Raw genomic sequence first — 26,848 nt, 5'->3', positions numbered from 1 at the left:
TAATCATAGTTCATAATAAACTTGGCTTTATTCTTAAAATTTCCCTGCAGTATTTAATTTTACGAATTCATAAACTAATATTATACCCTAGATATTTATATTTTCGTCCTTCATATTCAGTTTCAAACATTTTCCTGAATATCTCAACCATAAAGCTAACATTGTTCACGTGGCTTTACCCATTCAGTTTGCTATAAACAAACCAAAACAAAAACCTGACATTTGTGGAGGCAGAAGCTCTTTCTATAAACTCAGTTAATCCTTACAACTTTTCTGCTAGGGATTTTCTTTTCTTTTCTTTTTTTAAATAGAGAAAGAAATTGGCCCTCCAAATGGCGAGGCAGTCAAGCTAACGTTATAAACCTTGTCTTTGTAACCCTGAAGGCAAGGCCTTTTAGTCTTTTTTTTTTTTTTTTTTTTTTTTGCCAGTCCTGGGCTTGAGCTCAGGGCCTGAGCACTGTCCTTGGACTTTCTCAAGGCTAGAGCTCTACCACTTGAGCCTCAGCACCACTTCCGGCTTTTTTCTATGTATGTGGTACCGTGGAATCGAACCCGAGTCTTTGTGCATGCTAGGCAAGCACTTTAACCACTAGGCCAAACTCCCGGCCCCAAGGCCTTTTATTCTTTATGCTGTTCTTTGTATCAGATATAAGAAGCCTATAGGTAACATTACATTTAATTAGCCCTCATTATCTTCTAAAATAAAACCCGAGTCTAGCCCACTAGGTCAGTTAGAGTGTGGTGCTAATAATGAAATAAAACCTGAAAAACAAATCCAGTCCTAGAGACTTTACTGCCTTGATCTAGATCGTGGAGTGGCTGTTACGTTTAACTGAGAGTGCTGGAAGGGACAGAATAATTGTACTGGATAGGAGACATTTGGCTATTTCGAAGGGATTGAAGAGTTATTTTAACTCTTTTGAGTCCATTCCAAAGTCCACACTGATTTTAAATTGCAAGCCTTAAGTGGGATGTCAGACTCTTAACTTCACTGTATGTCTACAGGAGGGTTGTCAACGGCCAACTCAAAGTAAAGCAGATCCGGGACACGACAATCTTAGAAGCAAAACCAGGGTTCCAAACTCCCTTCTAAACTTTGCTAATGTTTTCTGGGGCCATCTTCCTCAGGACTACAACTCCCAGCATGCTATGCCAAAGCCTAAAGCTTATTGGAGGTTCCACCTGGGCGTCTATCTTAGTGGCATATACTGCAGCCAATAGAAAGAAAGGATAGCTCCAAGAACCCAATCCTGGATCTAAGGGGCGGATCCTTCCCAGGTTCCGTCTCCGGCTCCTGTCCCCCGCCCACCGAGGCGGCGCTGTCTCTGGCGGAACGGCGGGAGCGAGGTGGGTCCCAGCGTGGGCCGAGGTCGTGGGGGGGAGGCAGACGTGACTTCGTGGGGCACACAGAGCACGCCCCTTCCTTCTCACCTAGGAGTTGGTGGCTGCTGCCTTCCTCCGCGGACCCAGTGGGTAGCAGAGGGGCCCTGTGGTCCCTGACCTCTGTCCGGGTCCCCAGCCCACTGGGTCCGGCGGCCGGCGCCTCACGGGACCCGACCCCGCCCTTTTCCTCATGGCCTTTGAAAACTTCAAGCTCCTGCCGCCGATCTTGCCCCTGGGATCAGCCCCTGGTCCCCTTCCACTCTCCAGTCCCGAGCCCACCGGCGTCTCTGAGCCAAACTCACGCCTTCCAGAACGCGGCACCCCTGGACTCCTCTTTAGCTTCTCCCGCCCTCGCCACATTCTCCAGCCTCTTGGACATCCGTCTTCGGAGCCTTCCGATTGCAGCCTTTGTCCCTTTCTCCAGGACCCGTTATCTGCCTCCCCTGTACGATTCCTGTCTAAGCACTTTACCCCCCAGGTCTTCGCAAGTTTATACCCACCCCACCCCACTTCTCCTTTGCTTGGCCCCAGACCAGGAACTTGAACTTTGCAGACCACATTCCAACTTGGTTTCTTCTTTCCTAGGCCCTCGGCCTTCGTCATCTGTGGTTAGCCCCATCTTCTTGGCTCCCTCTTCTTCGAGCCGGATCCTACTGGATCCCTTCTCTTGTTCATCTGGTGAGCCCTTAGGGAGAGTAGCCCAATAGGCCTGAGGCCAGTAGGCCAGGCTTTCTCCTTCCTTACCTCCCCCCCCCCCCATCTCTGAAACGTGATAGGGGCATGACTATTTTAAGCTACTTTTCCAGTAGGTAATGGAGGACCCTTCCTTGCCAGGCTGGGTCTTGCTCATTACCTATCCTGGAAATCCTGATTGCTATCCCTAACTCCTGGGCAACTGTTTTTCTTTGTTTTCTTTCTGTCCTTCCTTCCTTCCTTCCTTCCTTCCTTCCTTCCTTCCTTCCTTCCTTCCTTCCTTCCTTCCTTCCTTCCTTTTTCTCCCTCAAGTACTGGTGTAATGGTTAAAAGCCCTGGCTTTGCCATAAAGGACATCAGTTCCCATTCCGCCCCTTGGGCAAGTTACTTAATTTCTCTGAGCTTCAGTTTCTTTATCCCTAAAATAAGGATTGGAGAGTACATAGTTATAAAAATGAAATGATAATTTAAATGTAGCACTTTGTCCTCAGTGTAGCAGTTTGTAAGAACTTAACAAAACATTAACTGTTATTGACTCCTGTATCATGTGCCAGGTGCTGTGGAAGGAGGAGGGGGAGGTACAAGGGAGGCTGGGCACTGTCCTTGTCCTCTGGAACTTGACCTGCACTGTATGATGTTTCCGGAGTTCCTATCTACTTCACTACACTCTATCATAAACTGATGATCATAATCCCGAGTCATTGTCCTTGACTCAGCATTCTGCCCTGAGTAGAGCCCAACCTTGGTAAAATTACAGGTTCTCAGCATGGCAGGTTTGGAAGTGAGTGGAAAGCATGTATATGCACATACTTATAAAAACTACTAGATCCTAAGTGTGATGGGCTTTTGAGCACCCAACTTTGTGCTGCAGAAGATTATAGGATAACCCAAACCCTTTCCTCAAGTTGCTTACAAATGACTAGTGGAAACAGATGTGAACAAATAATTGCACAGCCCTGTAAAAAGCAAGCACAACATTCTGTGGCCACATAGAGGACCAAGTGGGTATGAATCAGATTGCTGGGAAATAGTGGGTTAGGACAGATCCATGTAAGCAGGACATGGATTCTGAAAACCAGTCTGGCATTCCTTAATTCTGGTAGCAAGTATTTAGTAAATGTCTTCTATAGATGCCTATAGAATGTGGATTATATTAGTGAGTAAAAGTAAATGTTTCAGTTCTCATGGAACTTATGTTTAATAGGGAACTTACATTTAAGTCTATAATACCCTCATAGACATATATAGGGTATCAGACAGTGACATGTGCTAAAGGGAAGGAAGACGAGAGAGGGAGTATACTTTTTCAAAGAATAATCAGGGGCCAGAAGTATAGTCTAATGGTAGAGTGTTCTAGTATGCACAAAGCCCTAGGTTCAATTCCTTGGTACCACATACACAGAAAAAGTTGGAAGTAGCGCTGTGGCTCAACTGGCAGAGCACTAGCCTTGAGCAAAAAGTGTCCAAGGACAGTGCCTAGGCCCTGAGTTCAGTCCCCAGCTATGGCTCAACTGGCAGAGCACTAGCCTTGAGCAAAAAGTGTCCAAGGACAGTGCCTAGGCCCTGAGTTCAGTTCCCAGGACTGGCCCAAAAAAAGAATCAAGGAAAAGTGAATTTAAGTATCAAAGAATAAGTACTTTGTGATGTTTACTAGAAGTCTTGAAAATAAAGCAAATGTATTATGTTTTTATACTATACTGCTTATCCAAATTCTTCAAGGATAGTAATATGGGTTGGTAAATGCCAGTTCATCTACTTTAAAAGGGTGTTTGTGCCAGAACTGGGCCTTGAACTCAGAGCATTTTTCTCTCTAGGATTTTTGCTCGCAGCTAGTCTTTAGTCTCATTTTACTGATTAATTGGAAGTGGAATCTCTTGGACTTTTCTGCCTAGCTGGCTAAGAACCAAGATCCTTCATCTACAGCTTCCTTGTATCAAGGATTACAAGTGTGAGCCACTTTACTTGACTTTTTTTGGGAGATAGTGTCTCATGTTATGTAGCCCTGGCGTGCCTGGAACTCGAGCTCCTCCTGCTTCAGCTCTCTTTGTGCTGGGATTGTAAGTATTTACCACATGCTATCTATTATTTTGCTGGGACACAGCTGTACTTACTCCTTTATGTGTTATAATGTGAGTGTCATGATACAGTGATGACCACTGAATAATTATTGCACTGATCCTATATTCTAAGTATTTACTAAACATTTCTGACCTTTTACTGATCGATTCCTTACAGAGTTAAGGTTTTACCTGCATTTCACATTTAGGAAATCTACAGCTTTGCACTATTTAAAGAAATTAAAATCTTGGGGCGAGGAGTTTGGCCTAGTGGTAGAGTGCTTGCCTAGCATGCACGAAGACCTGGGTTCAATTCCTCGGTTCCACATACATAGAAAAAAGCCAGAAGTGGTGCTGAGGCTCAAGTGGTAGAGTTCTAGACTTGAGAAAGCCCAAGGACAGTGCTCAGATCCTGAGTTCAAGCCCAGGACTGGCAAAAAAAAAATATTTGAATTATCTTCATTAGCCATAGCATTTATAACAAGGTTATCAAACTTGGAACCCATACTTTTATCCAGCCAGTGGTCAGACCTTAACAGATACAAACAAGTTGGAGTCATTGAAGTTTTTTTTCTTCTTATTTCTTAGTGCAGCAAGGATGTTAGCATCTGCTCTCTTCCTCTTGCTCCTCTTACTAGTCACTTTGGAGATGATGTCATCAAGTTCTTCACTTTCATCATCCGCCTTGAATGTTCCTCTCCCTCCATGGGTCTCATCAAATTCTCCATCCATCTTTCATCAGCATCCAGGTTACCAGACTTCTTAGCACTATCCTCTGCATCTATCAAACTTTTGTTTGTTTGCTCTTTTTTCACATTGCTGGAAAAAATTGAAGAATCTTGGATTCTTAGATTCTTCATAGACCTAGGACATGTTTTCAACTGTGTGTGTGTGTGTGTGTGTGTGTGTGTGTGTGTGTGTGTGTGTGTGTGTGTTTCTGTCTGTCTGTCTGTGGTCCTGAAGATTAAACCCACATCCCTAATCCCTTTTCCTTTTTCTTTTTTTGTTCATCCTGGGGTTTGAACTGTGGGCTTGGGTACTCTCTCTGAGTTCCTTTTTGCTTAAGGCTAGTGCTCTACTACTTGAACCACACAGTTCTACTTCTGGTTTTCTGGTGGTTAATTGGAGACAAGAGTCTCATTGACTTTCCTTCCTAGGCTGGCTTGGAATGCAGTCCTTAGATCTCAGCCTTTGGAGTAGCTAGGATTATAGGAGCTATCATGCCGGCCCTAATTCTTTTTTTTTTTTGCAAGTCCTGGGGACTGAACTCAGGGCCTGAGCATTGTCCTTGGGCCCCTCTGTCAGGATGAAGATTTCCTGTTGGCCTGACCCAGGGAGGGTAACCGTGTTGACCATTTATGTTCATTCCCAGGGTTCAGAGATGGGCAGCGAGAAGGAGCCGAGTCCAGAACCACACCTGCCCGAGGAAGGGGAAGGAGGTAAGCCTTGGAGCTTGGATGGCTCGGAGGGTTCTCGAAGCCCCCCTGGGGAGACACATGGGCAGGAGAGCCTATTGAAGGGAACACAAGCAACACATCCAAAAAAGCCGTGGCAGAAAGCCACTGCCCCGGCTGGGGGAACTGAGGACCCCGTTGCTCATCCAGGGCTTGGGGAAGGTGAGAAGCCCTTTGTCTGTGCCCAGTGTGGCAAAACCTTCAACAATACCTCGAACCTGAGAACACACCAGCGGATCCACACTGGCGAGAAGCCATACAAGTGCTCCGAGTGTGGCAAGAGCTTCTCCCGCAGCTCCAACCGCATCCGCCACGAGCGGATCCACCTGGAGGAGAAGCATTACCAATGCCCCAAGTGCCAGGAGACCTTTCGGCGGCGCTCGGACCTCGCCACGCACCAGCAAGATCACCTGGGCCAGCGGCCGTACCGCTGCGACGTCTGCGGCAAGGGCTTCAGCCAGAGCGCCGCGCTGGCCGCGCACCACCGCACCCACCTGGAGCCCGCGCCCTACATCTGCTGCGAGTGCGGGAAGAGCTTCAGCAACAGCTCCAGCTTCGGGGTGCACCACCGCACCCACACGGGCGAGAGGCCTTACGAGTGCACCGAGTGCGGGAGGACGTTCAGTGACATCTCCAACTTCGGGGCGCACCAGCGGACCCACAGAGGGGAGAAACCCTACCGCTGCACCCTGTGCGGGAAACACTTCTCCCGGAGCTCCAACCTCATCCGCCACCAGAAGACGCACATGGGTGAGCAGATGGGAAGGGATTGCAGCTGAGTGGAGCCTGGCTTGGGGGGTCGGGGGGGAAGGACACCAAAGTCCCCACCTTCGGGGAAGAAAAAGGACTTTCGAATTGGATGCAGCCACCTTGACTGCACACCCTTCCTCCAGTTTACAAGAATGGTTTCCTGCGGTCTCTGAAGCCACGATTTCCAGAAAACCCTGAGGATGAGTGAAAACCCTTGCTTCCTCCCAGGAAGAAGTTAGAGGACACAATCTTGACTTTCTCTCCTTGGGTATGGAAAAGAAGGAGGTTAGCTCAGAATATGTTTCTGTCCTGGAGCTGCAGTCCTCTGGCCTTTGAGAAAGTGCCTAGGAGAGCTTGTCACTGTCTGAGGCCTTGGCCTTGTCTGTGAGCTGCTTAGGACTCGCTGCAGTGGCCTGCTTTCCCACAGGTTCTGAACCAAGAGTGCTGTCAAGCTCTAGGCTGGGAGGAGTGGCTCTCCTAAGGGCCGGGGCTTCCTTGGTCTGGGGAGAGCCTTAGGAATGAAAGGGAAGCCCTCAGGGACCCACAATCTAGGGTCCTTCACCCTTCACTCCTACCTGTTATCCCCACCCCAACCTTCTTTGTTTCCCCAGAATGACTACCAGTAAAAAGAGAGAAAAAAAAGACCCTCCCTTGAAAAGGACTGTGTACTTACTTGGAGAGGTTGGGAGTTGAATTCCGAGACAGATGGGTGGTTGCTCTGAAAAGCAGAGGAATGGAAGACCCAGTTTCCAAGCCCTTGAGGAGATGAGGGAAAGGGAAGGAAGTGGCACTGGTTGAACATCTGCTATATGCTGTAAGTTTTACTGGGTTTATTTGTCAATCATGAACTGCTCTCTATTGTCAGAGCAGCCCACGAGTGTATAAGCTGAGTAATTGGCCAGGTGGAAGGTAAAGTCACAAGTGGTATGTTGCGGAGCCAGTTTTGGCTTGGGTCTCCATGGCTTTCAGCTAATGTTTTTACTGCATTCACCTTGTTGCCAAAGGAGCCATGTAGGAGTTTAGCCAGGAAGTGGGAGCCCAGATGGATTTTTTTCTTTTTTCCTGTGGTAGTACTGGGGTTTGAACTCAAGTGCCTCACACTTGTTAGGTGAGTGCTGTAGCACTTGAGCCTTCTTTCTCATCTTTGTCTGTTCTCTTCCATTCTTCTTTCTTATTGATGAATACTGACAATGAATGGCCCTTGGGTTCTCTAGGAAATTGACAAATAAACCCAGAATTACATTGCAGGATAATAGATGTCATTACAGTTGTATTTCGGGTACTATAATAGCCTAGGAAAGGGCCTTACTCTGGTCTCCACTGGACAGTGGGGCCCAAAAGTAAGACATAGTTCTTCCTGTAGGGAATTAGGATGAGAAACTCCTCTGACAAAGTACTGGGGGAACACAGGTGGGAATGGACCTCCAGAGGTGAGAGGGGCTGAGAAGATGATTGGATTTGGTTTTGAGGAATTAAAGGTGCTTACTGGGCAAAAGAAAGTGGAAGCTTATTTCAGATGGAAGAGAAGACAGTTTGAGGAACAGTGGAATGTCCGATGTAGTAAACAGTTGTTTTATGTGAAGAAGAAGTTGGTAAGGTAGATGCCAGATCATAAAGGGTGTTTACAGACCAAATAAGAAATTTTGGACAGTTGTAGACAGTGGGATGTCAAAGTGGAGAGGGACAGGATCACATTTGTCTTTTAGCAAGACTGCGGTCTAATGTAGAGGATTAACTAAAGGGGGGTGTTGTATGTGTAAGTCAAGTACCAGCTTGGAACCTATGGATCCCTATAGACCTCTGTGTAATGACCTCACACGGATTGCCAACTCACAGTCTGGGCAGTCTAAGCTCTCATCTCATTGCTACAGATTACTGGAATTTATGACCTCATGGTTTTCTTGTGAGAGGTTTCTGTTATGTTATATAGAAGCTTGGCCTATTTTGTACCCATGATCCCTGTCATGGAACTCAACACTTTTATTAGCTTCCTCAAGAAAGTGTCGAATCAAGCATTTTTGTACAGTTAGAATCTCTTCTAGAGATTGAGAGTCTTGGGGTTAATGGACACATCATAGTATTCAGCTTTCCCTTTTCTTCTTTTAAATTTTTATTTATTTTTTGTTGGCCGTAGGACTTGAACTCTGAGCCTGGGCACTGTCCCTGAGCTCTTCAGCTCAAGGCTACAGCCCTACCTCTGGAGCCACAGCCCCACTTCTGGTTTTCTGGTGGTTAATTGGAGGTAAGAGTCTCATGGACTTTATTTAGTGCCCGGGCTGGCTTTGAACTGTGATCCTCAGATCTCAGCCTCCTGGGTAGCTAGGATTACAGGTGTGAGCCACTATGCCTGGCACTTTCCCTATTCTTTAATCTGATCTTTGCCCTTATAGGCTGTGGCCTCCTTGATTGCCCCAAATTGTGGTGCATCTTACTGAAGATGGTATCTTGCCATCATCAAAGATCATTTTTCTTACATCTCCAAAGGTGGCATATGGTTTGCAATTGACCATGTTAAATAAAATATAACATTATAATGAAGAGATAAGGAGGCCTGGGTGCTGGTGGCTCATGCCTATAATCTTACTATAATTTTAGCTATTCAGGAGGCTGAGATCTGAGGATCACAGTTCAAAGCCAGACCTGGCAGAAAAGTCTGTGAGACTCTTTATCTCCAATGAACTACTAGAAAACTGAAAGTGGCATTGTGGTGCAAAGTGGTAGAGTGCTAGCCTTGTGCAAAAGAGCCTAAGGACAGCACTCAGACCCTAACTAAGTTCAAGCCTTATGACAGACCAAAGTGGGCCGGGGGGAGAAAAAGATGATGGGATTGGAAAGCCAGCTCACATTCTTCAGTCTGACTAAACAACAATAATATAAACCAAACTACCTTTATGAGAACTCTCAAATTCTTTCAGAGTTAGGTTTCATTGCTCCAGGAGGGCACAAAGCCAAGAATCACATTGAAATGGGTAAGATGGGTCATTTTACTTCATGTAATTTGCTATTTCCTTAAGTCAGAATAACTCAGTTTAGGTCACAGATTTTCCCTCAAGGGGGGAAAGAAAAGATGTGAGATATATATATATATATATATATATATATATATATATATATTTCAATAATCTGGCCTTTTAGAGCATTGCCCGAGAAACTGGCTCCTCTCCCTCCTAACCTGGAATACTGCTAATAAACCTAGAATAGTGATGCTGCCTGGGAATACTGCTAATAAACCTAGAATAGTGATGCTGCCTGGGTCACAGGGAGCAAGCATAGGGGTTACTTACTGTTTCACCCCAGGGTCTGTAACACAGTAGACAGGCAAATGCATGACTGAGACTCTTAATTGTGGCACCTCCTCCAGAGGAAGGCAGAAAAGTAGAGCAAGTGCCCAGTATTCCTCCTTTCTGGAAGTTGTCTAAGAGACTGGAATTTATTCTTTGTGGTTGGTTGGTTGTTTTAAATATGCTTTTATTGTTATTAAGGAGTTATATAGAGCAGTTGGTTAGAGTGATACAGTGGTAAAGTTTCATAAGTCAGGTAATGAGTACATTTTTTTGGACAATGTCACCCCCTTCCTTCACTTTCCTCCACTAGAAAATGGGAAGTGGGGCTGTGGCTCAGGGGTAGGGCTGTAGCCTTGAGCTGAAGAGCTCAAGGACAGGGCCTAGGCCCAGAGTTCAAGCCCCATGATACACCCACAAAAAAAAGCAAAAACACACACTACTACCCTCTTAGCATGGTATATGTTTTGCTTGTTTGGGGATGTTGGTATTGAGTCAGAATAATTCTAATGTCTAGGGTGCCCTGAACACAAAGGAGAATTGCAGCTTGTTGTGATAGAATCAGAAAGTCTGTAGTACTCAAGACAGACACTAGAGGGAGCAAGAGGTTGTCCATCTCTGAAAATTTTTTTTTTGGGGGGGGGAGGTTAGGGAAGGGAAATTACAGGCATAAACCCAAAGAAGTCATATTCATCGAAAAGGATTCAGAGACAACCCCCTCATCAAAAACCTAATTGAGCTTATTATTGAAGATCTTCCTCAATGTTAAGCCAGTTTATTAAAATAAAAATATTGACTGGGTATGGTGGCACATTCCTTTAATTGTAGATATTCAGGAGGCAGGAGCATAGTGACTTTGTGGTCTCTTTGGGGAAAATTAGTGAGATCCTATGTCAAAAGCAAAATACAAAAATAGAAACTGTAAAAAGAAACAAAATGATTAATTGAATTGAAAAATTCATTAGAAGATTTCAACAGTTGACTTCCAAAGCAAAAGCACCCAGAAGGCTTAAGAGGCCACTTGAAATTATTGGGTCAGATAAGTAAGAAGAAAGAGAGAGTGAAGAAGTGAAGGGATAGCATCAAGTGGACTGGTTGGTAGATGCATTATGGGAATTTTATAGGGCGAAAAGAAATAGAAAAGATAGGAGACATACTTGAAGAAATAAGGCTTCCCAAACCTGAGGATGGAAATGAATGGCCACATCTAGGAATCTTAGAGGACTCTTAAGATGAACCGAAGAGGAACATGCTGAGCAACATTACAGTGAAAATGTCAATGAAGCTAGGATTATGTATTCCTAGCTATTCAGGAGGCTGAGATCCGAGGGTCCCTGTTCTAAGCCAGCCTAAAGACTGTGAGACTCTTCACTTTAATTAATCACTAGAAAATGGGAAGTGGGGCTGTGGCTCCAGGGGTAGGGAGCTGAAGAGCTCAGGGACAGCACCCAGGCCCAGAGTTCAAGCCCCATGACCCACCAAAAAAAAAAAAAAAAGAAAAAGGAAAGGAAAAAGATGTAACAGTATTAACAATAGAACAAGATGATATAATGACATGAAGTGGGTGAGAGTGTAAAAGAATTGAAATGATTGTAATCATTGTCAGCTTACATATTGATTATTATAACTTTAAGGTGTTTTTGCAAGTCTCATGATAACCTCAAAAATCCCTGTAGAAGATGCACAGAAGAAATGAAAGAAAAGAATCTTAAGTGTTTCCGTACACAACAAAATCAATGAAACAATAAGTCAGGAAGAAAAGGAAATGGACAAAATTACAGACAGAAAACTAATAAAAATGGCAATAACAAGCACATCTGTATCAGTAATGGTTTTAAATGTAAATGGATTTATCTCTGTAATCAAAAGTATAGTGTGGCCACATGGATAAAACATTATATATGAACATACATAGTGTGTAAAAGCTGAACAAATGGAAAAATCATCACCTTTTACAATCTATAATACAAGTATGGTCATTGGTAGATAATTGCCTACCACATGGAGAGACCCACAACTAAATAAAAAATTATAACAAAATGGAACCAAAACCTCTATGGGAGCCAGGGCCAGGGCAGGAAAACTTAAACTGTAATTGATTAACTTTTGGAAATAAGGTAAGGACACATCTGACAGTTAAAAACTTTAGGGTGGCTGGGCATGGTGGCTCACGCCTGTAATCCTAGCTACTGAAGAGGCTGAGATCTGATGATCAAGGTTCAAAGCCAGCCCAAGCACAAAAGGACTTGAGACTCTTATCTTCAATTAACCTCAAGAAAATGGGAAGTGGGGCTTGGCTCAAGGGTAGGGTGGTAGCCTTGAGTTGAGCTCAGGAACCACACCCAGGAGCAAGTTCAAGCTCTATGACCCACAAAGAAAGAAAAAGAAAAACCTTTAAGCTGAGGAGCTGAGAGTTTGGCCTAGTGGTAGAGTGCCTGCCTAGCATGCACAAAGACCTGTGTTTGATCCACATGCAAGAAAAGTCAAAACTGGTGTTTTGGCCCAAGTGGTAGAGCTGTAACCTTGAGGGAAAAGTCCAAGGACAGTGTTCAGTCCCTGAGTTCAAGCCCCAGGACTGGCAAAATAATTAATAATAATAATAATAATAACTTTAGGGTGACCTTATCAACTGGGCCACTTCTGTGAATTTAACCTGGGAACTCAGCCAGGTTCTCATAGTGAATAATGGGATAGGTGTGCATGGGGGATTCTGTTGCTTTTCTGGTTGTGGGAAAAAAAAGGAACCATTTTGAAACATCAGAGCACTCTGTTTTGCTTAGCAATGTCTGCCCATAGGCGAAACTAACCAAAGCCTAACTTGCTGGGGGTTTGCTGAGGTTCTGTTAGAACCTAACTGACATGGTGGAAGGGAAGCTCCTAACTCCAGCCATCATACCTTTTGTGTACGTATACTATACTGTACTGGGGTTTGAACTCCAGCTCTCACTTAGATTTTTCACTTGGCTTCTTTTGCTCACAACTGGCATTCTGCCACCGGAGCCATACTTCCAGTCTAGTTTTAGCTGGTTTAATTGGAGGTTAGAGTCTCAAAGATTTGTCTGATCTCAGCCTTTGAGAATCGGAAGATTCCCAGGATCTCAGCCTCCAGAGCAGCTAGGATTACAGGTGTGAGCCAGCACTGCCTAGATCTTTTTCTGATTTTTTTTGAGACAGATCTTGCTAGGTAACCCAAGCTGGCCTGGAACTTGCTATGTAGCCCAGGATGGCCTCTGACTTAGCATTCTCCTGCCTCCTACCCCGAGAACTGGGATTATAGGCACATAATACCAGGTCTGGCTCAATTACTTGCATTTAATGGTGAAAAAACTATAAAATCTCTCTCTCTCTCTCTCTCTCTCTCTCTCTCTCTCTCTCTCTCTCTCTCTCTCTCTCTCTGTCTCTCTCTCTGTCTCTCTGTTTCTCTCTCTGTCTCTCTCTCTGTCTCTCTCTCTCTCTCTTTCTCTCTCTCTCCTTCTTCCTCCCTCTCTCTATCTGTCTTCCTGTCTCTCCCTTTCTCTCTCTTTGGAGGAGGGGTCTGTCCTGGGGCTGGACTCAACCTGGGCACTGATAAAAGCTAGCTAGCACTCCACCACTTTAGCCACAATTCTACTTTTGGCATTTTTTTGGTCATTTATTAGAGATAAGAGTCTGTGGACCATGATCCTCAGAGCTTAGTCTCCTGAGTAGCTAGGATTATGGTCATGAGCTGCTGGTGCCCAAGCCCTAGAATTTTTCCTCTTGAGATCAGAAACTATGCAAGGATTTCCCCTTTTACCACTTCTTTTCAAAACATACTGGAAGTCCTAGCTAATATAGTGAGACACGAAAAACAAGATGAGAAAATTTACTGGGTAGAAATAATTTTATCTTTATTTGTAGATGACATGATTTCTTTATAAAAAATCTAAAAGAAGTGATAAAAATTCAGTCACATATTGCAAGGCTACAGGATACAAGGTTAATATACAAAGTTAATCTGAATTCTAATGAGTGAGTGAAATTTAAAATTAAAAACACAATCCTATTTATTTTAGCATTTCTCCAAATAGATATATTTGTTATAAATATAATAAACATGTACAAGATCTACGTGAAGAAGTAGAAATAAATTTAAAAAGAATTAGATAAATAGATATTCCATGTGGTAGACAGGAAGCCCATTATTATCAAGATTACACTTCTTCCCAATTTGCTGTATAAAGTGAGTGAAATCCCAATCAAGATCCTAGTAAGTTACCTTGTAAATATTGATAAACTGATTTTAGAGTTTATTTGAAGAAGTGAAATAATCCATATAGTTAATACAATGTTGAAGGAAAGCTAACCTTATTTGAATTCAAGACTAACTCTAAAACCTCAGCAATAAAGACAGTCTGATGGAGGAAAAGACAAATAGTCCAAAGGAAAAGACTAGAGAGCCCAAAATATACTTATATAGAGATAGTCAACTGATCTTTGAAGAGCTAAAGGCCACATAGCAGCAAAGTAATCCTTAGCAATTTATATTAAAACAATTGACTTCTACATGCTAACCAAGAAACAAAAACAAGCCCAACCAACTTTTTATGAAAATTAACTGAGGGGCCAGTAGTTTGGCCTAGTGGTAGAGTGCTTCCTTAGCATGCATGAAGACCCAGGTTTGATTCCTCAGTACCACATACATAGAAAAAAGCCAGAAGTGGTGCTATGGCTCAAGCGGTAGAGCTTTAGCCTTGAGAAAGTCCAAGGACAATGCTCAGGCCCTGAGTTCAAGCTCCAGGACTGGCAAAAAAGAACCCCCCCCCCAAAAAAAATACAAACCTGAAAATGACTCACAGACTTAAAGGTACAACACAGAACAGAACACTAGATTACACAGGAGAATAGTTAAGTGATTGTGTGTGATGATGACTTTTTAGATACAACATCAAAGGCATGATCCATCAAAGAAGCAATTGATGAGATGAATTTCATTAACCTTAAAAACTTCTGCTTTGTGAAAAATAGCATCAAAAGAATGAGACCACCCACAGGTTAGGAAAAAATATTTGTGAATGGCATAGACTGTAAAGGACTTTATCTGAAATACAAAGAATTCTTTGTAAAAAGACTCATAAATAAGAAAATGAACAACATGATTTAAAAATAGACAGGCCAGGCAGTGTGACATATGCCTGTAATTCCAGTCCTAGTACAAGGCAAGCCTGAGTTACCAACTGAATCTTAAGCCAGCCCTGGGTACCTAGTGAGACCTTATGAGGAAGGAAAAAAAGAAAGGCTGGAGGTGGGGGAGGAATAGATACCTTAGCAAAGACTAAACAAAGATAGATGGCAAGTAAACACAAAAAGAAGGTGGCTATATCATGTCATTAGGGACTTAAAACAAGAATGCAATGCCAGTACATAATTTAATAAAATGGCTAACATTCAAACAATTGACATCACCAAATGCTGACAAAGATATAGAACAAAGAAATTCTTTTCATGGATGGTGGGAGTGCAAAATGAAACAGCCACATTGGAAGCTTGGCAGTTTCATATAAAACTAAATACACCCAGAAATCATGCTCTATGGTTTACCCAAAGAAGCTGAAAACTTTGCATAGAGATCTACTTGTAACAGCCTTATTCATTATGGCCCAAGCTTGAGCTAACTAAGATGTCCTTTAGTATATAAATTAATAAATTGGTGAGCATCTAACAATGGAATATTATCCAGTGTTTTTAAGATAAACACATTTTTGAGGTATTAAATGACATGCACGAAACAATGCAAATTACTAAAATATATATGATTTAGTTATGATTTGTATGACATAAATTGTTCTGTTATTATCTATTCAAAAATTATAGAAGCAGAAAGATCAGTGGTGGCCAAGAGTACAGTATAGAGATGGAGGGCAGAAGTTTTTGGTTTTGTTTTTTTTCCTGTTTGGTGTTTTGTGCCAGGATTGGGGTTTGAATTTAGGGCCTGGGCAATGTCACTTTACTTTTTTTACCACTTGAACCACAGCTCTGCTTCTGGTTTTCTAGTGATTAATAGGAAATAAAAGTTTCACAGACTTTCCTGCCTGAGCTGGTTTTGAACTGAGAAGACTCCCAGATTTCAGCCTCCTGTATAGCTAGGGTTACAGGCATGAGTGACTAGTGCCCAGCCAAAGAGGGGTTTTGTTTTTCTTTTTTTTTGGTGCTGGTCCTGGGGCTTTAACTCAGGGCCTGAGCGTTGTCCCTGAGCTTCTTTGGTTAAAAACTAGTACTCTACCACTTGAGCCACAGTGCTACTTCTGGACTTTTTTGAGTAGTTTATTGGAGATAAGAGTCTCATGGACTTTCCTGACTGGGCTGGCTTTGAACCACAATCCTCAGATCTCAGCCTCCTGAATAGCTACAATTGTAAGTGTGAGCCACCAGCACCAATTCAGTAAAACCACATGTTTTGCCAGTGCTGTTCTCTATGCATGAATACTTGGGTTCAGCTGGCCAACTTCTATAATTGGACTGGAGGGTTGAATACATGACTCAAATAGAGCAGTTGGCCCTGAGTTCAAATTCTAGTACCAAAGAAAAAGGGTGAGAGGAGGAGTGGTTGGACCCTGTAAAGCAGTCTCATTAGGGCCTGAACTTATAAGAGTATTGTTTATCTTTACTTTCTTTTATCTTTTCCCTCCCTCCTCCCTTCTCTTCCCTCTCTTCTTCTCTCCTTTCCTTCCTTGTGTGCTGGTACTAGGGCTTGAACTCAAGGCCTGGGTACTATCCCTTAGCTTTTATACTCAAGACTAGTGCTCTACCACTTAGAGCCACTATTCCATTTCCATTTTCTGATGGTTAATAAGAAATAAGAGTCTTATGGATTTTCCTGTCTGGGCTGGCTTTGAATTGTAATTCTTAGCCTCCTGAGTAGCTAGGATTACAGGCATGAGCCACCAGTGCCCACTTTTTTTTTTGGCCAGTCCTGAGGCTTGAACTCAGGACCTTGGATTTTTCTCAAGGCTAGCACTCTACCACTTGAGCCACAGCACCACTTCTGGCTTTTTTCTGTGTATGTGGTACTGAAGAATTGAACCCAGGTCTTTGTGCATGGGCAAGCACTCTACCACTAGGCCACACTCCTGCCCCTCTTTTTATTTAAGACTAGTATAAAATTGGTATTGTTTATTGAAAGTGATATGGCTGTCTCAGCAAGACTGTCTGGAAATATTTAAGTCACTTGCCCTCATTTTATTTATTAGTGTAGTACTAAGTCTGTTACTATTTGGTTACATATTACATATTATATTGCTATTTGTCTATGCATGTCCACAGAGGATTTTAAGGCAGTGAAGAAAGTCATTATATATTCATCCAAATTCATAGCATGTAAAACACCAAAGGTGAACCTTACAGTAAACTATGGACTTGGGTAATAATGATGCACATGTAGGTTTTTAGGCATCACAAATGTACCTTTGGTGATTTAATCTTACTAGTTATTGGTTTAGACATTCCCTTTCTTCATTTAGACATTTACTTTATGATTTAGTCCTTGTAGATTGTAGTCTTTTCAGAAATGTATCCATACCCTCTAGGTTATCCAACTTCTTGTTCTATAATTACTAATAACAGTTTCTTACCGTGAATATTACTTTTGTGGCAATCATTTTAAATTTTCTTCTTTCCTTTCTGATTTTAATTATTTCAGACTCTTCCTCCTCCCCCTGTCCTCCTCCTCTCTCTGTTTATCTCTAGATAAGGATTTCTCAATTTTGTTGATCTTTTGTAAAAGCAAGTCTTTGCTGCATTGATTTTTTTTCTGTTTGCTCATTCTCAATTTCATCTATTTCTGCTCTACTTGTTATTATTTCCTTTGTTCTGGTAACTTTGATCTTAGTGTGTTCTTGTGTTTCCAGTACCTTGAAGTATAAAGATAGTTGGTTGGTTAGAGATTTATTTATTTATTTTTATTTTTTATTTTTTTTTGCCAGTCTTGGGCTTGAGCTCAGGGCCTGAGCACTGTCCTTGGACTTTCTCAAGGCTAGAGCTCTACCACTTGAGCCTCAGCACCACTTCCAGCTTTTTTCTATGTATGTGGTACCGAGGAATCGAACCCGGGTCTTCATGCATGCTAGGCAAGCACTTTAACCGCTAGGCCAAGCTCCCAGGCCAAGAGATTTTTTTTATTTTTATTTTTATGGGTCATGGGGCTTGAACTCTGGGCCTGGGCACTGTCTTTGAGCTTTTTCAGTTCAAGGCTACCACCCTACCTCTGAGCCACAGCCCCACTTCCCGTTTTCTAGTGATTATTTGGAGATAAGAGTTACAGATTCTTTTGTGCCGGGGCTGGCTTTGGCTTTGTATCGTGCTACTCAGATCTTAGCTTCAGATTTCAGCCTCCTGAGTAGCTAGGATTACAGGCATGAGCCACCATGCCGACTTGACCTCATATATATGTATATATTTTTTAAAAGAATTTATTAACATTGATTTTTTTTTTCAATTAGAGTCCACTTTTAATCAATTGCAACCTGGCCTATACATTGTCACATTGCAAAGAAGCAAAAATCTCCCTTCAATTATAAGACTTGGCAGAGATTATTAACATTGATTTTTATATCATATTTCAAATGACATGTTTAACAAAAACAAGTATTCAAGATTATTTATTTTTGGGGTGTCATGGGGCTTGAACTTGGCCTGGGCGCTGACCCTGAGCTCTTTAGCTCAAGGCTACCACCCTACCTTGACCCCTCTTATAGACAGCATATAATTCCATCTCTTAGCTGGGCTGGGTGGTTCAGGCCTGTGATCGTAGCTACTCAGGAGGCTGAGATCTGAGGATCAAGGTTCAAAGGCAGCCCGGGCACAAAAGAAGCTGAGTCTCTTCTCCAGTTAACCACTAGAAAAGGAGAAGTGGAACTTGGCTCAAGGGTAGGGCGGTAGCCTTGAGCTGAAGAGCTCAGGGACAGCACCCAGGCCCAGAGTTCAAGCCCCATGACCCCCCCCATAATAATAATAATTCTCTCTCTCTCTCTCTCTCTCTCTCTCTCTCTCTCTCTCTCTCTCTCTCTCTCTCACTTGAACTCAGGGCCTGACCACTGTCCTTGGGCTTTCTCAAGGCTAGAGCTCTACCATTTGAGCCACAGCACTGCTTCCGGCGTTTCAATATATGTGGTACCGAGGAATCGAAACCAGGTCTTCGAGCGTGCTAGGCAAACACTCTACCACTAGGCCATGCTCCCGGTCCTCATTTTTTTTTTTAAAGACAATTTTTCTAGAGCAGTTTTAGATTCTGGAATACTTGAATATACAGGTATATTCCCTATACTCCTTGCTCCTATACTTTCCTCTACTTGTATAACCACTACTTTTATCATCAGAGAGGGAGAGAGAGAAAGATAGCCAGGCACTGGTGGCTCACGCCTGTAATCCTAGCTTCTCAGGAGGCTGAGATCTGAGGATTGTGGTTCAAAGCCAGCCCAGGCACAAAAGTCCTTGAGGTTCTTACAATTAACCACCAGAACCTCGGAAGTGGCGCTGTGGCTCAAAGTGGTAGAGTACTAGCTTTGAGCTCAGAGACTCAGAATTCCAGCCCTAGGACCAAATAAATAAATACATAGATAAATAGATAAAAGTGGGGAGAGGGAAGGAGGGACAGGGGGAGAAGGAGGGAGGGAAGGAAAGGAAGGAAGAGTTAGAAGGGAGAAGAGGGAGAAGGGCAGAGAAAAGGAACAGGCAGGACCTTCAAAGTCATGCCCCCATTATCTACTTCCTCCAACTAGGCTTCTTCCAAATGATGTATCCTGTATCCTCTTATCCTCTTGCTTTTTTTTTCCTCTCATTTGTTTTTTGCTGGTACTGCATCTTGAATTTAGGGCCTTGCACTCTTACTTAGTTTTATTCATGGCATTTCTGGATTTTTATTTGCTGGTTATTTGGAGGAAAGAGACTCTCAGATTTGTCTGCCTGGGCTAGCTTTGAACCACAATTCTCAGACCTCAGCCTGCTGAGTTGCAAGGATTACAGGTGTGAGCCACGCGCTCCTGGCTATGCTCAATCTTTGTGGAGAACATCAAGTCTATCATGAGAAAAGAATAATTTCCCACCAACAGATGATGATGAGAAAACTGGATATTCGAATGCACAAGACCCTGGGTTCAAACAACAGTACTACTGCATCTCAATTGATGCACAAAAAGTTTTTGGCAAAGTCACTACCTTCTCATGAACACAAAACAACAACAAAATGTTCATATGAAGAATAGATGTTACCTCAACAAAACAAAAAACAAAAAAGAAAGAAAATAGGCAAAGGACATAAATGTCCTGTCTCCATAGAAGATATGAAAAAAATGGCAGCATCATTCATCGTCATGAAAACACAAGACCACAATGAGATATTTTCTTTCATATATTGGATGGCCAAGAAAATATACAAAGTAACAAGTAGCTATGAATATGTGGAAAAACTAAAACCTTTGTGTATCGTGGATAGAACTGTAAAATGACATAGCCATTATGTATACAGACATCAGGGTAATTCCTCAAAAAACTTACAGGTAGAGCTTCTATATGACCTGGTATTCCCACTTGTAGGTCTAGATCCAAAATAAGTGAACGCAGCATCTCAGAGATCTTTACATACTTACTGCCATGAACTGAATGTTTGTGTCACCCCCCAAATGTTTATGTTGAAATCTTAACCCTCCAATATGTTACTATTAGGAGGTGGAGTCTTTTTGGAGAGAATCAGCTCATGAATGTAATTGAGCCCTTAGGATGTGTGTGTCTTTATACAAGGGACTACAAAGAGTTCTCTTGTGTTCACTCTGCCATGGTAGGTACAACTCACAGCCCTTGCCAGAAGCTGATTATACTAGCACTCTTATTCCAGACTTTCAGCCTCTAGTACTTTAAGAAATAAGTTTATGGCCAGGTGCTGGTTGTTCACGCCTGTAATCCTAGCTACTCAGGATGCTGAGATCTGAGGATCATGGTTCCAAGTCAGCCCAAGCAGGAAAGGCCACGAGTCTCTTATCTCCAGTTAAATACCAGAATCCCAGAGTGGAGCTGTGGCTTCAGTAGTACAGTGCTAGCCCTGTGCAAAAGAAGCTCAGGGACCTGCCCAGGCCTGGCACATGAAGGAAGGAAGAAGGAAGGAAGGAAGGAAGGAAGGAAGGAAGGAAGGAAGGAAGAAAGGAAGGAAGGAAGGAAAGAAGGAGGGAGGGAAGGAAGGAAGGGAGGGAGCAAGGAGGAAAGGGAGGGAGAAAGGGGGGAGGGAGTAAGGGAGGGAAATTGGTTGTTTAAAAGACTCCCAATTTCTGATAGTTTGTCATAGCAACCTTAATAGTCTATCTAATTCTCCATCACTAGATAAAGAAATTGAAGATTTTTCAACCTTTAAATAAAAGAAAGTCCTGTTCTATGCTACAACATGATGAAACTTTAGGACATTATGGATACTGAGTTATTTCAGACCCATAGAATTAGCCCCTGTAGAATGATGATTGCTAGGAAGAAGGGTGGTTGGGCAGAGGGAAATGGGAAGTTGTTCTCTGGGTGCAAATTTCAGTCATATAAGATCTGCTTGCTGTATAACACCATACTTCTAGTTAACAATTGGGAGATGTATACTTAAAAGCTAAGAGGAAGCCAGGAGTGTTGGCTCACACCTGTAATCCTAGCTTCTCAGGAGGCTAAGATCAGAGGATTTTGGTTCAAAACCATTCAAAGCCAGAAGTCCATGAGCCTCTTATCTCCAGTTAACTACCAGAAAACCGGAAGTGGCATTGTGGTGCAAGGGGTAGGGAGGGAGCCTAGAGCTGAAGAGCTAAGAGACACTGCTCAGGCCCAGAGTTCAAGTCCCACAACTGAGACACACACACACACACACATGGTTAAGAGGAAATAATTTTTTTGTGTGTGTGGGTCAGGGGCTTGAACTCTTCAGCTCAAGGCTAGAGGTTAAAATTGGAGCTAAGAGTCTCAGGTCCTGGGGTGGGAGTTTGACCTAGTGGTAGAGTGCTTGCCTAGCATGCATGAAGACCCAGGTTCGGTTCCTTGGTACCACATACATAGAAAAAAGCCAGAAATGGTGCTGAGGCTCAAGTGGTAGAGCTCTAGCCTTGAGAAAGTCTAAGGACAGTGCTCAGGCCCTGAGCTTAAGCCCAGGACTGGCAAAAAAAAAAAAAAGTCTCAGGTCCTTTTTTGCCTGGGCTGGCTTTGAACCTTGACTCTCAATCTCAGCCTCCTAAGTAGATAGGATTACAGGCGTGAGCCACCACGCCCAGCTCAAGAATTATGTTTTTTTTTTTTTTTTTTTTTGCCAGTCATGGGCTTAAGCTCAGGGACTGAGCACTGTCCTTGGATTTTCTCAAGGTTAGAGCTCTACCACTTGAGCCTCAGCACCATTTCTGGCTTTTTTCTATGTATGTGGTACCGAGGAATTGAACCCAGGTCTTCGTGCATGCTAGGCAAGCACTCTACCACTAGGCCAAACTCCTGGCCCAGAATTATGTATTTTTAACCACAATAAGTGTTAGTTTGAATGTGACATATCTCCTCACCAGCTTATATATTGAGTACTTTATTCCCAGCTGATGGGATTATTTTGGAAAGTTCTGGAAACTTTAGGAAGTTGAGGCCAACTGGAGAAAGTAGGTCATTGAAAATATGCCTTTGAAGGTTATACTTGGTTCCTTTCTCCATCCTTTTTTCTCTCTTTCTCTCTTTCTCCAAACAAATTTTTGATGAAAATTAATACTTAGCAAAACTTTTTGAAGGTGCCCTTTAAACTTCTTAGTAACTTAAAAGGAAGTAAGTCTATGATGAAGATTAAAGCAAGAATGTTCCTTTCCACCTAGGTCTCTTGTTTCATTTGTCCTCCACAAAGTGGCTACTAAACTCAAGGAAAGAGGGAAAGGATGAAAGCTACATAGAAAGGACAAATGTGTTTAAACACTAGTTTTTAAAGATATAGCCAAGATAGGTGAGGTGATGCACAGCTGTCATCTTGGCATTCAGAAGTTGGAGTCAACTTGTGCTACATAACAAAACTCAGTTACTGAATATAACTGATATGTAATGAAATGTGTATAGTTAAGCATTCAGTTTGATAGATTGTGTGAGAATCCTGGAAAAGAGATGGGAAAGTTCAAGAACTACATAAAATATCTTAAGAGACTCAAGAATCTACTCAAATTGTAAGGAAATTTACTTTTTTACAACTTAGGAGAGGTTGCAAACTTGGATCAGACAAATTATAGAAGGGTGTAATTGGAATCTAGGAAGAAGATATGGACTAGAAGTCCTGTGTTGTCATGGTAACTACGAAAAGGGTTCAACACACATACACACACACACACACACACACACACACACACACACACACACACACACGCACGCACACGTGGTTCAGGTGAATCAGATCAGCCTGGAAGCCTGCGAAGCTCAGCTACTGCTCCCCAGTGTTGAATTTCTGACTGGTAATGACTTTATTGTGTTAATAAATTATCATCCCAATAGCTTCAACTTGTTTAAGTTGTCAACCTTGGCTTTCCTGAGAAGGAAACTATATCACAGCTAGTAATTGTTGACCTGAGCACTTTGACTTGTCACTCCCTGAGATGGTAATTCTATCATGGTTGTAAATTGTTGATATAGTAATCTGAACTCCTTACAGTTGCTAGAACTTCTTCCTCAGTGACTTTGAGGGTTTTTGTTTTTTGCCATTTTTTGTACCATTTGTTTTTATTTTTTATTTCTTTTTTAATTTTTAAAATTGTTATTATAGCTGGATGCCGGTGGCTCATACCAGTAATCCTAGCTATTTTAGAAGGCTGAGATCTGAGGATCAAGGTTCAAGCCAGCCAAGGTATGGAAGTCCTGAGACTCCTATCTCTAATTAACCACCAGAAAACCAGAAGTATTACTGTGGCTCAAGTGGTAGAGTACTAGCCTTCAGCTGAAGAGCTCAGGGACAGCACTCAGGACCTGAGTTCAAGATTCACAACCAATAAAAAAAAGGTTATTATAAAGGAGATGGTATATAAAGGGGTTGGTAAGGAGTACATTTTTTGCTTTTTCTTTTTCTGAGATTTTTTTTTTTTTTTTTGCCAGTCCTGTGCTTGAGCTCAAGGGCTGAGCACTGTCCTTGGACTTTCTCAAGGCTAGAGCTCTACCACTAGAGCCTCAACACCACTTCCAGCTTTTTGCTATGTATGTGGTACTGAGGAATCAAACCTCAGTCTTTGTGCATGCTTGGCAAGCACTCTCACCACTAGGCTAAACTTCTGGCCCCTTCTTTTCTTTTTCTTGCTGGTTTGGGGGATTAAGCTAGTTTGGGTGCAGTCCCTGAGCTTTTGTGCTCAAGGCTAGCTCTCTCTAGCCACAGCTCCGATTTCTGGTGGCTAATTGGAGATAAGAGTCTCAGGGCCTTTCCTGCCTGAACTGGCTTCAAACCATAACCCTCAGATCCCAGCCTTCTGCATAGCTAGGATTTCAAGCATGAGCCACTGGTACTTAGCAAGAGTACATTTCTTTTTGGACAGTGTTACCACTAACCATGTTCTCTCCCAGTTTTTTCCCTTCTGTGCCTATACACAAGTGACTTTGAGGTCTTAGAATTAAATATAGTGTTTATGGCTATACCAGTGGCTCTTGGAAACTACAAAGGGCCAGACCTGGTTAGTACTTAGGTGGGAGAATTAAACAGAGAGGATAAGGGCTGAGAGTTTAGCCTAGTGGTAGAGTGCTTGCCTAGCATGCACAAAGACCTGGGTTTGATTCCTGGGTACCACATACATAGAAAAAAGCCAAAAATGGTGCTATGGCTCAAGTGGTAGACCTCTAGTCTTGAGAAAGCTCAGAGACAGTGCCCAGGCCCTGAGTTCAAGGCACAAGACTGGCCAAAAAACCAAAACAAAACAAAAAAGAGAGATGATAAATAAATTAAACCTATCATATTGATCAAGGTGCTGGTGGCTCCCACTATAATCCTGACTACTCAGGAGGCTAAGATCTCAGGCTCTCCATTTGAAGTCAGCCCTGGCAAAAAAGTCAGTGAGACTCTTTTCTCTAATTAACCACCCAAAGCTGGAAATGGAGCTGTAGCAAAAAAGCTCAGAGACAGATCCGACCTTGAGTTCAAATGCCAACACACACATACACACACACACACACACACACACACACACACACACGTGATTTATACTAAAAGTATAATTTTGATATACATATTGAAGATATGAAGATATGATTCATCTGATAGATGAATTTAACTTTCCATCCTTGAATCCACTGATTCCAACTGCATTTAGGTTTCTATGAGTGGTTCTAGTTCCCATTGTAAGATTGTCACAATCTTCAAGGATATTGAGACTCCTCAAACAAATTATTTTCTCCATGTACTGGTGATAAATAGGTTTCTTGCAACCCCTACAGAGTAATCAGTAGGTCTTAAATTCACTCCAAACAAAAGCAAAATCAAAGCCATTTCATTTCATTTACAATAGCCCTATCTACCAGCCAGCACAACTTGGTGTTATCAGCATAAATGAGCAAGGCTTTTCCCTTGAGAAGGAAACAGAAGAGGACATCCTGGCTTTTCAAGAGGTTGCCCGAGGGAATGGCATCAGTCTGTCTCTGGTTCTAAGCTGTGATAACATTAGCATACTTTGAATTCCTGGGTACCCCTGAGAATAAAAGAGATGAGAAGTTGGCTCCAGTGTCCAGAGACCATGGAGTGCTTTCAACAGACCCAAGAGAAAGCCAGAAAGAAAGTCTTGTTAAAAGAAATTGGCCTACCTCTTGAATTGGGAGATTGCAGGTGCAAATCCCAACAACAACATCAATTTTTAAAAGAAGTTTTAAGAATACCCAGAATTGCCAGGTGCAGTGGCTCACACCTGTAATCCTAGATACTCAGGTGACTGAGATTTGAGGACCAAGGCTCAAAAGCCAACCCTGGCACAAAAGGACCAGAGACTCTTTCCTCCAGTTAACCTCTAGAAAACGGGAAGTGGAGCTTGGCTCTAGGGTAGGGCTATAGCCTTGAGCTGTAGAGCTCAAGGACAATGCCCAGGCCCAGGGGTAGGATGGTAGCCTTGAGCTGAAGAGCTCAGGGACAGTGCCTAGGCCTAGTTCAAGCCCCATGACCCCCTCCCCCCCAGAAAAAAAAAGAAAAGAAAAAGATATATCCAGAATTGTTAGCCAAGCTTATTGGTTGTCTTGTTTGTTTTTGGAACATGGTCTTACAATGTTGCCTTAGCCAGCCTTCCACTCACCGGCTATTCAATCACTTCAGAATGTCAGTCATCCTGCCTCTGCTACTTGAATGCAACAATTAAAAGTGTGACAATTAAAGATACTCCCTGTATAAAGACAATTCACAAAACAGAAGGATACTGCTGATTTGTGTGCGCACACACACTGTTGCTGAGTTTTGAACTGATGGCCTTTATTAAGAAGGCTCATTGACAGAAATTATATACAAAAGACAGCCCTAAGATTTAAATGGACAGGTCCTTATCTAATCAGCTCTCATTTCAAAGCATAACTAGGCTCAGAGGTAGGACAGTAGCCTTGAGCTGAAGAGCTCAGGGACAACTCCCAGGAGCAGAGTTCAAGCCACACAACAATAATAACAACAAAAAGTTCTTCATCTCTATGCTGGCCATCACCGTCTATCATTCTTTTTTTTTTTTTTTGTCTACTTCTGGCTTCTGGTTAGTTGGAGATTAGAGTCTCCTGGACTTCTGTCTCTGATGGCTTCAAACAGTGATCCTCAGATCTCAGCTTCAGAGCAGTTAGGATTACAGGCATGAGCTATAGGTGGCTGGAACTTTATAGCTTCAATTGCTTATTGCAGTCAATAGAATGTAAGTTCCATGACTATAGGTGAGTTATTTTTTACTGCTAAATCTTGGATCCTGAAGAAGTGCTAAAGAAATGAATGAAATGAAACTAAAGAAAAGTTTTGAATTAAATGACCAGAAACTGCATAAGGTGGTTTAAGAAAGGACAAGTGAGAACCAGGCAGGACCTTAACAATGAAAACAACTCCTGGCAATTTATACAAGCCTTGGTGGTGAGTAGTCAGCTTTCTAAAATGTGTAACAGGGAAGATGGTGCAACTCCAGCTAACACACATCTGTTGTAATATCACAACAGATGAAGAAACTGAAGATCAGAACGGTAAAGTGACTTGTCTGAAGTTATTCAAAATAGCAGAGCAGGAATCTCAAACCATTTGTTTGTAACTGTAGAAATCATTGTTTCT

At 42.6% G+C, this 26,848-nt stretch overlaps 1 protein-coding gene across 2 annotated transcripts; it reads left to right on the top strand.

The window, feature by feature from the left end:
- Positions 1-1,304: 1,304 nt before the first annotated feature.
- Znf691 (zinc finger protein 691) lies at positions 1,305-12,184 on the top strand. Of its 2 annotated transcripts, XR_016535972.1 has the most exons (3): positions 1,305-1,347; positions 5,506-7,151; positions 11,253-12,184. XR_016535972.1 is itself a non-coding variant. In XM_090335059.1 (2 exons), exon 2 carries the CDS (start codon positions 5,515-5,517, stop codon positions 6,364-6,366), a length of 852 nt encoding a protein of 283 aa, XP_090191185.1. In that variant the 5' UTR covers positions 1,305-1,347; positions 5,506-5,514; the 3' UTR covers positions 6,367-8,259. The 2 variants fall into 2 exon arrangements, 1 of the variants encoding a protein (XP_090191185.1); XM_090335059.1 differs by lacking the exon at positions 11,253-12,184 and having other exon boundaries at positions 5,506-8,259.
- The last annotated feature ends 14,664 nt before the right edge of the window (positions 12,185-26,848 follow it).

The sequence above is a fragment of the Megascapheus bottae genome, chromosome 6 (assembly GCF_031878675.1).
Source record: "Megascapheus bottae isolate mThoBot1 chromosome 6, mThoBot2.hap1, whole genome shotgun sequence".
Classification (NCBI taxonomy): domain Eukaryota; kingdom Metazoa; phylum Chordata; class Mammalia; order Rodentia; family Geomyidae; genus Megascapheus; species Megascapheus bottae.
Note: the sequence above shows the minus strand (reverse complement) of the source record. Positions and strands in the feature narration are given on the sequence as shown.